Here is a 15000-nt window from a genome sequence, read left to right as displayed (position 1 = left end):
AGCGCTGGAGCTGGCAAGGGCACACTGCACTTTCACAGAGGAGTTTCTCTTTCACACGCTCCCTTTCTCTTTCTTTTTCATCCCTGCGCACTCTCTCTGGCAGTGCCACTTCCTGTTGATTGCCGACTTTTCAGCACGGGTGGATAATGAGTGTGTTGTGTTGCATTTGAGGGAGTTTGCGTATGGGGCGATGAAAGTTGGCTGTGTGTGTGTGTGCGTGTGTGTGAGTGTATCCGGGCAGACAGGTGCACAGAGTCTCTCTTCCTCTCTCAGGGGTGTTTTGATCACAAGCACGCATGTGCTTGAGCAACAAGCCGGCTTTTTGTGCGCCGATACTCTGAGCTCGACTTGTCAGCCTGGGAGGAAAGTTTTCTCACATAGATGATCAAGTAGAGACGGCGGACTCAAACACTGAGCGTTGTGTTTGTGCGAGCGTGTATGCGGTTCGCCCATCTGCGAGTCTTCTATGCCCTCTCTGTATCTCTCGAAACAAGCTTTGTAACTTTCTGACCCCAAGCACAAAAGCCAGGGGCAGATGCGTGTCGTTTTATTCTTTACCCACTGTAGCTTCCTCTAGTCTCTCACTGCCGTCTCCTCAGTGTCAACACATGAATCAAACAGGCCGTGAGGGAGCTCGCACGGCTTTCATGTTTGTGTAACCATAGCTACGCATCTCTTTCCAATAGGTGAGCGCATCAGAGTTTGCATTCCTTTTTTATTTGTCAAATTCCACCTCATTAAATCTGCATGTTCGTGCAAAGGTGTTTGTGATGAGCAAGACAGTGTCATCTTTCTTTCGTAATATCATTCAAAGGCCTTTTAATGTTTTCAAACCTGTCCTTTCCCCTGCGTTTTTAATTACGGCTGTTGGCATGAGAAATGAGAGTGATTGTGAGAAGGAGGGAGAACTGGTAAAAAGGAGCACGAGGACGGCGAAATGAGCGAAAGATTTTGGCAGAAAAATGCGAACGCTAAGATAAGCCAACATATTTTTTTACCACTTAGAGTGGGAGAACGTCCACGCATATCCCTTCTGGCCGTGTGCTACATTATTAATTGTGTCCCTCTCTTCTCCATACAAGCGGACGGAGTCGCTCCTTCGTGCTCTTCTGACAGCTCTATGTAAATTGCTGGCTGGGGGCAATGACTTCACAAAGAAGGTCACCCCTCCTCCTCCGGTGCGCATAAATGAGCCTTTTATTCATTTTCGCATTTACAAGAAGAGGACGCAACCAGGCCCGGCGTGGCAACCATTGCAAGAGTGACAGGACTACTGACATCTCCAAAATTACCTGCGGAAAGCATCAGCCAATTAAAGAAGGCCAATGCGGTCGCCAAGGAGATCTGAGCCATCCATCAGGGGAGCGGAGTTAACACGCACTCTCACGGCCTGATTGACAACCGAGAGAGGTTTATGTTTGTGTATGTGTGCGTGTAAACGCACACTTGCGTTGCTTGTCTCTCTCTCTTGTGTGTTTTCTTTTAAGAGCTCGTGGTAGCTTGAGAATAAGCTCGGCTCTGATTCCTTTGCACACAGTTGGATGACGCTGATCAGTCGGAGTTTGGTATTATCTAATTGGATGCTCTTAAAAGCACTGCCTGCAACTGCAACCCTTTAAACATTTCAAATTAGATCGATAAATCAATCGCTTCAGATGAACTCTTTCCATCAGAGTGGAGAAAAAAACACATTTATGGGCCCACGGGAGAGAGCGAAGACTCTCTTACTCTTGTTTTTTTTTCTCTTTTTCCCATTAGAAATCTCTTCCAGTGAATTTCCCAATGCAGAAGTGAAAGAGATAGATGGTTGGAAATGTGGTCTGTTCCAAATAAAAAGCATGCAGAAGAAAGAGTGAAAGAGGAGGAAAAGGGATGCATCCACTTAAAGCCAAAAACACACACCTAAGCAGAAAAAGGAAGGGGGGGGGGGGGTGTGAGAGAGAGAGAGAGAGAGAGAGAGAGAGACAGAGACTTTCTTTTATGTTGATGAAAGATTGCAAACAAAAGCAGCTCAAGGACATCCCCGCTTTCAAACCTCTCCAGTTTTCCTAAATAATGCAAGAAAGCTCTAAAAACGAAATTAGGTTGAGTCGAACAGCCCAATTCTTCATAATTACGGGGCGCGGGACACTTTAAAATCTCAGCTCATTCAGATGGGGGTTTAGGTTGCTCTGCCAAAATCCATTCTAGGTCAAGCTGGCATGAACTGCGCACGTCGCCGTAATACAACGCTGACTTCCTTTCATAGTGTGCTGACAGACAGAACTTAGGAATGTCATAAATGTATAGCCCTCTTTCGCCTCTAATTGTGCCAACTTGGCAGGAAGCCCACGTTTCCGCGTGGTGATTGGCTGACGGGCTCGAGCAACTCACTTTGATTGGTCGGCTCTGCAGTCTGAGAGAGGGCCGGCAGCGGCTGATCTTGTCTCCTCGCGTCCAGCGCTGGTTCAGGAGTTTCCCCCGGTACTCATTTTCTGTTTGAGAAGAGAGGGAGAGAGAGAGAAAGCAATAAATGAAGATGAAAAAATGAAAATGAAGGGAAAAGACAGACACGTCAGCATCTGCGCTGGCAGTTGGAAGAGTTTTTGCGGAGCGAGGCCAAAGGAGTGTTCGGTCCGAAACGCTGTAACAGACTGATTCAGCAGTGAAACGGCCAGATCATCTCATCACCTGTCCACCTGCATCTGAAACCAGCAGCCTCAGCACAGGAAACACAACCCCCTCCATCCCAACAGCAAGACACACTCACAACCATAGACTTCATGCCTCCCCCCAAAAAAACATTTTAATTTTAATTCAAAATTATACTAATTAACAGTTGCCTTGTCACTGATCCACATATAGACTATAGAAAAAAAAGTGATATTTGTCTTTGGTTGTAAATGCATTAACTAATATGATATATTGACAGCACTGTGCATTTATGTGTTGACTGAAAGGTGCTTAATGTCATATGTGTGAAGTGCCAGTTTGACAGGTCCTGATGGGGGCTGGGCCTTTTACACATGTGACCTATGCACTTCTAATTAAAGAGAGGCGAGAACTCAAAAAAAACCCTCACACTCGCACATACGCACATGCATATGCATGCTAAAGCACCCCAGCTGGAAGCTCTGTCAGTCTGCTATTAGAATCAATCACTTTTGTGCATTTTTATTGAGCTTTTAGCAGGCAGGAGTGTAAGAGAAGGGAGGGGTCGCAAAGACAGAACCGTGCTGGGGGAGGGAATTTGGTCAGTAAATAATGAATCAACCATAAATCTGATTTTTTCCCCTCCTCCTTTCTTTTTTTTTCATCAGGGTAATAGTCCATCTCTCCATAAACCAGCAACCCAACCCCCCTCTGGCACACACATGATAGAGACGCATGATAAAAAGATAAAAGAATGTCCCAATAAAATCGGATCCCCTTGCTTGTGCTATCAAATGCAGGGCGTATTAAAATAATAATTATATTCATCAATGAGCACGAATCAGCCATTGTTCGTGAAATCTCACAGCTGACACCCCGGTTCATAACTCGCTTTTGTTTAGCTGTCAACAATACCGCAGGCAACAAACTCTTTAAAGTTACGTGAGAAAATCTTCTGTGGATTTCAACGTTTGAAACACATAAAAACATATTCTAACCCTTCAAGCTTTGTCTTTGAGATGATCAGAGGACAGCAGAGAACTTTGTGTTGTAGCACAAAGATCTTGAATATCTCTGTCAAGCCTAAAAGTCATATAACATTTTTTGGTGTGAGTAAAATTTTTTTATGTGAAAGTTCTTTCAATATGTTTAAAAAATATATGTATGTATATATATATAAATAAATAAATATATATATATATATATATATGAAGAGTGCCATCTGAAATTTTCTTCTAGAATGACCATTTTTATAAAGCTCGTATATTTAAGTTCAGTAATTTCACTTAAATGGCAATGAAAATTACCTATGAATTGTCATTTAAGTGAAATTACTTAACTTAAATATACAAGCTTGATAAAAATTATCATTCTAGAAGAAAATTTCAGATGGCACTTAAGAGGCTTTTGCATCTGAACTCTTCATATATACTTTATACATACATGCATACATACATACATACATATATATATATATATATATATACTTTTTGAAGCTATTGTTCCTTCCATTTGCAGTTTTAAAGAATTTGGGTTCTTTTATCAGAAGAATCATCGTCTCTATAATAACTTTTGTTTTCAGTTTTGGTATATTGTAGTGAGAGTAATGAAACATCTGCCATTCTCCTTTTGCCTCTTCTGCTCTCGCCTGTGTCCTTTCTTTTACTTCCTCTCTTTACCTTTATCTCAATCTGGTGTTTTCTTCCTTTAAAGGAGGCTTCCATCTGTTTCTTATTGGGCACTAAAACTCACCTCGCGCTCTCAGAGAGAGAGAGAGAGAGAGAGAGAGAGAGAGAGAGAGAGAGAGAGAGAGAGAGCGCCAAAGAGCAGGAGAGCGAAAGAGAAAGAGTTTGCTGTCAGTAAAAGAGGAGCCTTTAAACATGCCGAGCTTCTGACTCTGTCTCTCTCGCTTCCCCCTCTAACATCTGCCCTTCTCTCTTAGCAAGCACAAAATAAACAAAGCAGGCAGATCTGATTTGCCTCCTAAAACTCAGCGCAGCAGCAACAACAACCCAGAAAAAGACAGGCAGGATGCCAGTCATCAGAGTTAGAAAGCTGTAGGGCATTGTCAGTAAAAGCATTTCCAATGCCCCTTACACACACACTCCCACGCCGGCACGGAACAAAACGCTTATTTATCAACTTTCAGCCCTCTTCTAAAAAGTGACTACAACAGCACTACTGTGCATCCTTCCCCCCCAACGCTCTCTCGCTTTTTCTCGTTCTACAAATTTCAAGCCAAATAAACAGAACCGCGAGGCGCAAAGGGCTCTTTAAAATCTCACCGTAAACCCGGGCCGTATAGCCGACTCCACACTTTCCGGCCTTCTGAAATGGCACAGCCTCAATAATCCACCCCCTCTATAACCTTGATGGCTCAGGTGCCACTCATTCTAAAGGGAAAGGCAACCTTAATAAAGCGAAACAGCTCGTCATTTACAGATGGGCTAGAGAGACTATTATCTGATTGGCTCCTGTGAATGTTCACTTTAAAGTATTACACTACAAGAGGAACAAGAGATTAATAAATGATCTGTGATAGTTGTGCTACTGCGAGACAGTCAAAGGAGACAGAGATGAGTGTAAACAAATCAAGAAAATCATGTCATGCAGCTGAAATCCATCACAGTGATGCCGAGTCGTCTGAGACAGGGATGAATCCATAGTTTAGATTAAATAGGAATGGATGCCTTCACGGTAATCCACGGGCGACACATCTGCACTCTCTGCTCTAGTTAAGCAGGATTTAACTTCAACTTTGTGATTAGAGAACAAGCAGAAAGCTCTTAGCGAGAGCAAAGGTGAAAGAATAACGCTAGCCTGCGAGACACACTCAAACCTAATTATATATATAAAAAAAACAATACCACCTAAATACATTTAACATTTGTGGTGCATTCATTGTATTATTCTTTTCAGAAGATTCAAAAAATCGACTTGTGCCTGAGAGTCAGCAGCAAGTAATAAAATTAGATTCTCCATGTCAAAACGAGTGCCTTTGAGAGCTACGGGCTCTCGTTTTTTTCCCTTTATGACACACCACGGAGAACACCATGACAACACGGAGCAGCAGAAAGAGGCCAACTCAGAGAGTGACTCTGCGTTAAAGGAGCAATGGCAGAATTCGACTTTTTTCAAGGATACGGACAAGTTAAGAGGTTAAATATCAATGTTCTTTAAAGCTTCTGTTTAGGTGTGCTTCCAGTCCAGTGGAAACTCAGTAACTTGATTCTAAAACGATTCGTTCAGATGTGTTCAGTGCCTCTGTTAGTATAGGGCTGCATCCGAAATCACATACTACACAAACTCATACTATAAAGAACTTACTTTTTTAGTAGTGGATATTTGTTCAAAATAAGTACTTAAAATACCTGTGATTTTGGACACAGCCTAGATCTTTGTGCACGTCTTTTGGTGTCCAATGAGTGCGTCACTGAATCATTCACTCAACAGATTATTTTAAAACCCCGGGTCATCCACAAACAAAACGAGTCTTATTATTCTTATTATAATAAATATCTATTACACTCTAATACAATCTGCGTTCAAGTCTACTAAAAGAAATAAATGTTTTAACATAATATGCGTCACTTACAAGATGAATAAAGTGAATGAACAAGATATCTTAGTTCATTCAGTGTCAGAGATGTCTCATTCACAGGGACAGTTCACCCAAAAATGAAAATGATGTCATCATTTACTCACCCTCTAGTTGTTCCAAACCTGTATGAGTTTCTTTCTTCTGCTGAACACAAAAGAAGATATTCTGAACAATGTTGGTAACCAAACAGTTGACGGTAGCCATTGACTTCCATAGTAGGAAAAAAAATACTATAGAAAGTGAATGGGTGACGTCAACTGTCTGGTTACCAACATTCTTCTAAATATCTTCTTTTGTGTTCAGCAGAAGAAAGAAACTCAAACAGTTTTATAACAACAGGAGAGTGAGTAAATGATGACAGAATGTTCATTTTTTTGGGTGAACTATCCCTTTAAAACTCGTCTTGTTCTTTCAAACGCGCGTGTTCGTTCAGGAGGTCCAACCAATGATTTTGCTTCTTCACATCCCAGGCTCGAATGACATATTTGCTCGTGCCATAGTCAAAATTTAAAGGCAGGAAAGGCTTTTAAAAAAAGAAACTAGATGTAAATAAGGACATGTGGGCGAACGAGAAGGATTCTTCAAAGATTAGTTCTAAACACCGACCTCTAAAAGCAGGAAACCACAGTTACCCAAAACTTAAGTGAATTACATGTAAATCAGCACACGTGAATAAACGAGAACGATTCGTTCAAAACACCGAACGAAACAATGGCGCGGTTGTCGCGCAAGACTAAACCACCACAAACATGCATTCTAAATCACCGATCAATTCAGCTGCACGCAATTCAGTGTTTCAAGGCTTAAAGGCTGCTCTAAATGGCACCTTTCTTCACTAATGATAGGGGCGACCCTGACCCTCGGCCCCAGTGGCGTGGCTTTCTGCTGTGCTCTGAATGAGAAGAGCGCAATTTGGCCCAGCTGCTCCATTCCACATGTTTATTACTCTCTCCTCTCCGGCAAATCCGTGGCACCTGCTGCAGCACTGTATGCATCTTTATTTTTCCCCACTTTTATATCACTAGTTTCCTGTCCTATGGACCGAGCGATAAACAAGCGCCTATTTCGAGCGTTTAGCGCCTTTGGACAACCAAAATGAGCATTAGGGTTGGTATGTCGCAAACATCCCTTGTTTGAATATGATAGGAATTAATCCGCGGATAAGATTAAACGGCGATCTGTGAAGACACAGATTTCATGATGCTTGTGAAAAGCGCGTCTGCGTGCACCAGATGATCCGCTATAGAACTATTTGTATATAAGACTGAGCACATTGTTCGGTTACATATTAACTGACAGAAATAATTGAGAAAACTTGCAAGGATTCCCCCCACCGCACAGATAGCAGCATCCTATTTGATTAAACTCTGGAGGTTCCTGACGACTGCGCAATTCTGCGCAATTTCCGCAAACAGATAGATAGGATCTTGTGAAAGTTATTACAAAACCAGTTTCTAGGCGAGCGAGATAAAATAAACGACTCCATGAATCAATGTTGCGCTCAGGTGACCTTTATTGTTCACAGTGCTGAATATGGTGAAGTGGATGACGCTAAAATGCGGTAGGCTACAACACAACATTAGCAGCAATATTTGTCAGTTGATAGGCTATATAGGCTTGCATGTTAGGAGATGCAAATGTTGTAGTCCTTTTTGGAAAGCTTTGATATATTTCCATACAAATTAGTTGAGGAATCTACAACTTATCTCAAATATCAGGGCAAGTTGTATAACAGAAAACAAAGGCATTTTAAATTTAGTGCATGGTGGTTTATAATAAACACGTTAATTCACAGTGGAAAACATTTAAATTAAAATCAGCAGTAGTCTTAATCACTCTCAAAATGTAGCATACTGTCTCATCTTCTCTTTGCAGGTTCAGTTGAAGTATGATGGAAAGTGTTACAAGCCTCAAAGTTTGCTCTGCGTGTTATTTTTATGAGGAGATCTATATCAAATTTATAAAGAGAACCTGTTGATTCAGATGACAGTATCAATCTGAAAGTTTTTTCATTTAACATCCATTAACACAAATCAAATTATAAACAGAGATGAAGTTTCCCTTATTTTTTTATCCCGTAACTCCTTTATATTGTGACTTAAAACTACTATCTTCACCTCATGAGGGCAGTGCTTATGTATATGGTTATTTCACCCCTGTAGCTCATGTTTAATTAGTTAAACTGATGGTGTTACACATCAGCCTGTTGTACAACACTCCCTGTTCTCCTCTACACCACTGATAGTGGAATTACTGGCTGTCATTGAGCCAGAAGCCGCAGACGATGAGAAGTTAGAAACACTTAAAGCTCACTAACTCCAGTTACTTTTCACTCAGCATTGGGCTTCTGGCTCTAGGACAGCCATATATAACAAAAACAATAATAATGGAATCCAATAAATTGTATATATATAGCCAATATATTGTACACACACACATTAAAGGTTCAGTTATTACATGATCACATCTGACTCCCAGATAAAACACATTCACGTTCACTACGTCCACCATCTTGGTTGCAGGTGCTTTGATATTATACTTAATACAATAGTGAAAGACCGGAACATCAGCCGGAATACTGAGCAATATGAGACACAGACGCATTAATCATTAGAAATGAACAGGGGCGGGGATGGATGCAGAGAACGGGCGTTATTGCCTCAACTCTCATGACTTTTCTTCTGCGCATCTCACCAGGGGCGGTTGACATTTAAAGAGAGCATCTCTCCACTCTGTTTTCTGCAGCAGAAAATCAAATGGCCACCCCTCCTTCTTCTTCTTCCACGCCATTCGTGCACTCGGCCGGGAGTCCTGCGCTACGCCCATTGTTCGACCTTAATTACACAGAGCCATATGGAAGCAACTCCGTATGTGTGCCAAAAAGATGGAGATTTTATACAACTACATGACAGTGAGCACTTACAGTCCGATCACGCCGAACCCCGGCGAACAAATCAATCGGAAAAATAATAAACACACAAGCACATAAACGCGATAAAGTGGATTAAGAAATAAACAGTTTTGACTAACGCACGCCGCGCGCATTAATCAGTACGCTATTAATGCGCGAGAATAAGAAGTCAGATATGGCATATTGACACGGCATTCCCGATTGATCTCGAGGATCAAACCAAAGTGGGAAAACAAATAGGCATCGCTGCGTTTGTACAAGAGCGCCATATCTGACTGTTTCTCCATCACTTTTACCATGTCAACTCCACACACTCTCCGCTGGAGCCTCTTCTAGCAGGGAAGCATGGACACACTCACACTATCGTTTCCGAAACAGACCCGCTTGTAAGAACTATAATCCAGCAAACATCTTACTTCAAAGATGATAAAAATCAATCGTCGATCAAACAAGTGTGATGAGGAGAAAATATGAAAATAAAGCGGCACCCTTCAACGTAAAAGCCATTAACCTTGATCTGTAGGGCATCTCGGAATGGGATGATCTAGATATGTAGTCTACATCCTTGGCTAGCAAATGATATTATAATACAGCGTGACACATTTATAATATCTTTTAACAACTCAACCCATGACTCTAAACCATGAGTTCAGATACATATCTCAAAGATCCCCCTGAGAGATTTTTTTTTTTTTTTTGGTAATCAACAAAAAGAGCCAAAACTATTTATATTTCACATATAAAGCCAAATGACATGATCATGATTACCTGAGAGGGGAAAAATAATCCCGAAAGCTGCTCCGACAGACGCTTCTCTCGTCTTCGACGTGTATATTCAGTACGCTGTGAGACAGTTTGGGTTAAAATATCCCATTTATAGATTTTTCTAAAAGAAAACTAAACTCTACTTCAGTAGTATCCCGGTAGATTTAGTGACAGCGGGGAAGAGATTCGGCTCTTCGCTGGTGCTGCTACGGACGAGCGAGGATCCAGAACGGGGCGGTATGAACGCTACTTGTTTGTAAGCAAAAACATGGCTTCATTTGCCTTTGTCAGCGAGAAAACGTAATATTGACTTACCTTTCCCTCATGAGCCATTGTCCCCCACCTCCTCCCTCCGCCCTTTGCCATGACATCACGAAAGCTGTAGTAAAACCTACAACATCGATGGGCTGGGCTTTGAATATCCCCCCGCAATAACTCAACGGGCATGTGTACAGCCATGCACACTCTATTTCATACTCTTGTCTTTCTCAGTGCACACACACACACACACACACACACACACACACACACACACACATGATCGCTCTCCCTCTCCCTCTCTCTAACACCCACACCCACGCTCCAACTACAAGGGATTTATACAAGTTCTCCTTTGTGCCAGAAACAAGATAATCATAAAGGTTCTTTAATGGTTCAGCAAAGAACCATCTTATTATCAAAGACCACGATAGCTCTCTATGGACATTGAGTCGGTTATGGTTCTTTCGAGATTAAAAACATTTTTGATATTGCAATATATTCAGATCAGTAGCCTATATTTGCTTCTCAATCCCTTGAAGCACCAGTATATATGGTTTTGAAAAGAACTAGAGAGTAAAAAGTTCTTAAAAAAGGTTATTCTGTCGCATATGCAAGCTTTATTTTCAAGAGTGACTGAAAAACGCTGGCGGATAAGTAATAGAGCAAATGCGTGTTTAAAACATCAAATACCTCTTATAGTTCAGAGTGCGCGTCGGGTCGCTGTTACTTTAAATTCTAATAGCGTAAGCTGCTTATTTTACGCCCAGTGATTAATCTTTAATATTGCACAAAAGCATGCATATGTCGCTGGTGTTATCTGAACCCTCCCTCCTGACTCTTTCCGAATGGTACTGTCCAGTGCAGTGATTCACACAACACACATTCCATGGGCAATGCCCCACTGGTAAAGTTGTATTAGTAAAGACTATTACACTATAATGTCATTTATGTGTTATGCATTGGTATAACTGTGCTGCCAAAAGAGTTGGGAGACAACAAAAAATGGGAATTCAACACCGTACTGTCTTCTTCACTCAAAACAGACGAATGTAACTTGGAATGACTCCTAAATGTTGCACACACCGCTGTTGTGCTTTGTTGTTTTGTAACCATTAGTGAAAATGACAACCATTCATTACAAGCCATTTGAGAATATTCTCCACAAATGCCACTCTTTATCTTCTCTCTCCATGCTGCACACGGGGGGAATTTTCAAAAAGCCAACCTTCGCCTTTCAGAAATTCTATTAAGTTCTTATCTCTTTGCGGCAGGCTCTTTTTTGCTGTCCCATTGTTATGCATTGGAGCTGAAATCAATCACGAAGTGTCCACGCTGCATCAATATGATTTGAGTTGCCTCACTAACCGAGACACAATCCAATAAACAAAAGACAGAAGAGAAACCATACCTAAAAAATATGTTACACTCCCCTGCCATAAGTACCCAGAAGGAGATTCACAGTAGCGAGAATGGGACACGTGCGATTGCTTCTTCAGCAGTCTCAATGAAAACTTTGAGAATAAATGGTAAGAGTAAACACATGGGAGCACACGTTCAACATTTGCGCTCGGCTAGGCTTCAGGACCCCAGACAGCGCTTTGGCCCAGTACCATGGACAGCGACCCGGAGGAAAAAGACACCCGCCGCTTCCTCTCTTTTGACAGAAACATTACGGTTGTGATGTGTTTTAACAGAAATGCTGAAAGGGTTAAACAAAATAGTAAAACCGGGAACATTGTGTAATCATGCGGAAAATAAGATACACATGCAGCGATCAGTGTTCAGTTATTCAAAAACTTCCAATAGGGTCGACATTTTAAGGGAATTATGTCAACAGTTTATTTAAAAAAAAATATGAATGTGCTGACGTGATGCGTAACGACATTCCTTATGTAATGTCGATGTACGATGTTCGTTCCGTTCAACTGCCAGTGTAAAATTATATTTTTAAAATGAGAGAAATCACTGCTTATTCTGAATTTTTACAGAATGCAGATCTTTTTTCTTGTTTGCAGATCAAAATGAATAGACTAATACAATACGTACATCAAAAAGAAGATGTGTTTGATAAAATTACAAGAATGATGTTGGACTGGGAACGCGTATTATTAAACATGTTTGATAAAATCTTTAGACACCGCACACTACATGACTTTAAACACCGACTGAGTGCAACTGAACAAACTCGGTCCGTTTGAGCATGATCAGTCGTAATCTGCGTTAAGTGTGTCCCTCTAACAGTCGTTAAGTGTGTCCCCAGTTTAAAGCGATAGCTATGTGACTTGCACAGGCGAACGGGCCTACTTTTACACTAGTCTAGTGTAGCCTACTATGACTAAATTGTAATCTAACTTTTGTGGCCACTGAAATGCTATATCAAATAAGGGTACGCTGTAAAATGTTTTCAGTATTATGCAGTACAAGTTTGCATTATTTTAACTTGACAATCATTTCTGTCGTTTAATTTTCAGTTTTAAGAGCTTACTTTTTCAACACTTTTTTTTTACAAATTAAAAGCAGCAATTAAGCTTAACTTTTAACAATCACAGACGGAAAAACAACACTTTAAAAAACACATGATCAATAAGTTATGACGACATATGTTTTTTACATTGCTTTAACTCATCAAAATAAGTTAAGCAATTTCAACTTTTTTTTTTAAGAAGTCAGTTTAATGTAATTTTGATTGATATTGAAATGTAAACTATTAAGTGTCATAAACAAATTGGGTTTAATGTCCTCATATATCCAGAACTGTCCAATTGCGTTGCAACTCCACTGAAAACAATACACATTCTTTAACGCGGTGTCTCTGGAGCGCATTCAGGATGCCTGTATAAATATTGCATAAGGTAGTCAGCTGAGAGAATGGGCCGGAGGGGCCCCAAACTCCGCGAATGGCCTTGACAGATGGAACAAGCTGACAGACAACAACAGAAAGAAAGTTTGAATGCGCCTCTGGGCTGGTATTGTGTCCGCCACAGTCCCCCGGGAAACAAACCGCCCTTTGTCTAAACACTTGAACAGCTCTGAAGTAAAAAAAAGAAAAGAAAAAAAGGTCTAGACGAGGTTCCTGGAAGTTATGATTTGTATAGATGTTCTATATATAGACCTCAATACGACGAGCTTTCAACACATGCCTAAAGCGACAAAAAGGGAATGATAAACTATAACGCCTCACAATAGCGAGTGAAGCAATACGAAATCTGATATGTATTCCGATAAACACTACACTATTGCATGAGTTAAATAATTAAAAAACAGTCATTAAAAATAAATATATAATTAAACGAATATATTTTGTTAACGAGTATTAACATAAAAACACGGTTCATATAAGATACAATAAATGCTTAGGCTATACACTGCCAAATCTCGTATACCAGCAGTCTAGCCAACTTTTTAGACACCTGTTAATCAAACCGTTTTCCTCGTGTACAGTTAAAACAGCCAAATAGGAGACAGCGAAGTCTAACTGACCTAAAAAAGTCCCACACAGCTTCATGGTTGCGGCTCCGAGTTTCCCATAAGCGTCTGGCAAGTCCTGAGAAAGTAAACTAGAGTGGAAAAGTTGAGGACAAAATTACTACAACTTCTCTTTGAAAGGAGCGAAGGAGGGGTGCCGGCTGACGTCAGAAACCTGTCCAGCCAATCAGAGACCAGCATGTGGGTTTTTGCATCCTACCTCCGCAAAACTCTCAGCCAATCAAAACAATTGTCTTCAGTTCTCAACAACAAAGCCTTTAGAATGCCAACAGAAGGGACTACCGGCAGCTGTGCGCTTTCAGCTTAAAGTTTCTCAACAGTGCTAAGGGGGAAAATCATGCAGTCACAAACTATATCACGCTGCAGAATAGTTTTGGTGGATTTGACTGTGAATCTCTGTTCATATTAAAACCGATATCTATTGTATTTTTTTTCTAATGTTAACTTGCATTTCCTATATATATCGAATGAAATGAAATTAGCTATGAAATTTGCAAGTAAAAAAGAAAAAGGAGGCCAATTGATGTTTAAAATCGGTTTCCATTTCAGAATGATATTAAACACAACAGGTCATTTGAGATGAGCTGGAAACGACACTGTGGTCGAAATGAGTGACTTACAAAAATCAACAAAAAAGACTATTCTCCTGTGATGCATCCATTACCACTGTTAGTAGACAGGTACAAAAAGAGTGTTAAAGATGTAATTTAAGTCCACAAGGCCAAAAGTGCACAGAAACACCCACATGTATGAGCCTAAATGTTCGTAAGTGAGGCATTTAGAAAAAGTGTGGCCTTATTCTCTTTGAATTTCTCTCTGAGACTGAATTTCATCTTTAATGGACATTTATGAGGAAACCTGTGTATTAGTTCACAGTCATGATTTAAACCGCAACAAAACTGTGCGAAACAAGAGCGAGGATCATCTCTTTTTCAATGGAATTACTCTTTTGGGCAAGAAATTCTCCCCTTCTAATTCGCTCACTCGTTTCTTGCACTCAGTTACATCATTAACACATACCTCTCCTTCAACCTCTTTAAAATGTGAAGCACCCGCTCACCCAAAACAAACAAAGTCCAGGAAATAAACGTCTGAATCGAGCGAGGGGGAAATGAGCAGCATAAGTGAAGGGTGTGGAAGTCCCCCAGTGGGTTTGGCAGGGTCTGGGCTCTCTTTTAGCAGATGGCTCCTCTGATAATCGTGTCCTCTCTAGGCCCATCTCCATGCCCCGACTCCGCGTTGCCATGGCGAGGGGGCCGGCAGAGAACATGTAATGCATTTGCTGCTTATTAAATTTGCCTTCTGACAAAGAGAGGCTCTCACTTAAAAACGAGAGCAGGCCCGG

The 15000-nt window shown here is 40.9% G+C and overlaps 1 protein-coding gene across 1 annotated transcript in view; it reads right to left on the bottom strand.

Annotated features, from left to right (window-relative positions):
• Positions 1-15000, bottom strand: part of myt1b (myelin transcription factor 1b) — a gene marked incomplete at its 3' end in the record, with an annotated part of 92886 nt that overhangs the window by 22904 nt on the left and 54982 nt on the right. Inside the window, exon 3 of the mRNA XM_081386730.1 lies at positions 2374-2474. Within this exon, the coding sequence (XP_081242856.1) occupies positions 2374-2474 (101 nt within the window). The remainder of the gene's footprint in view (positions 1-2373; positions 2475-15000) is intronic.

Source organism: Scardinius erythrophthalmus, assembly GCF_964197995.2.
Source record: "Scardinius erythrophthalmus genome assembly, chromosome: 15".
Lineage (NCBI taxonomy): Eukaryota > Metazoa > Chordata > Actinopteri > Cypriniformes > Leuciscidae > Scardinius > Scardinius erythrophthalmus.
Note: the sequence above shows the minus strand (reverse complement) of the source record. Positions and strands in the feature narration are given on the sequence as shown.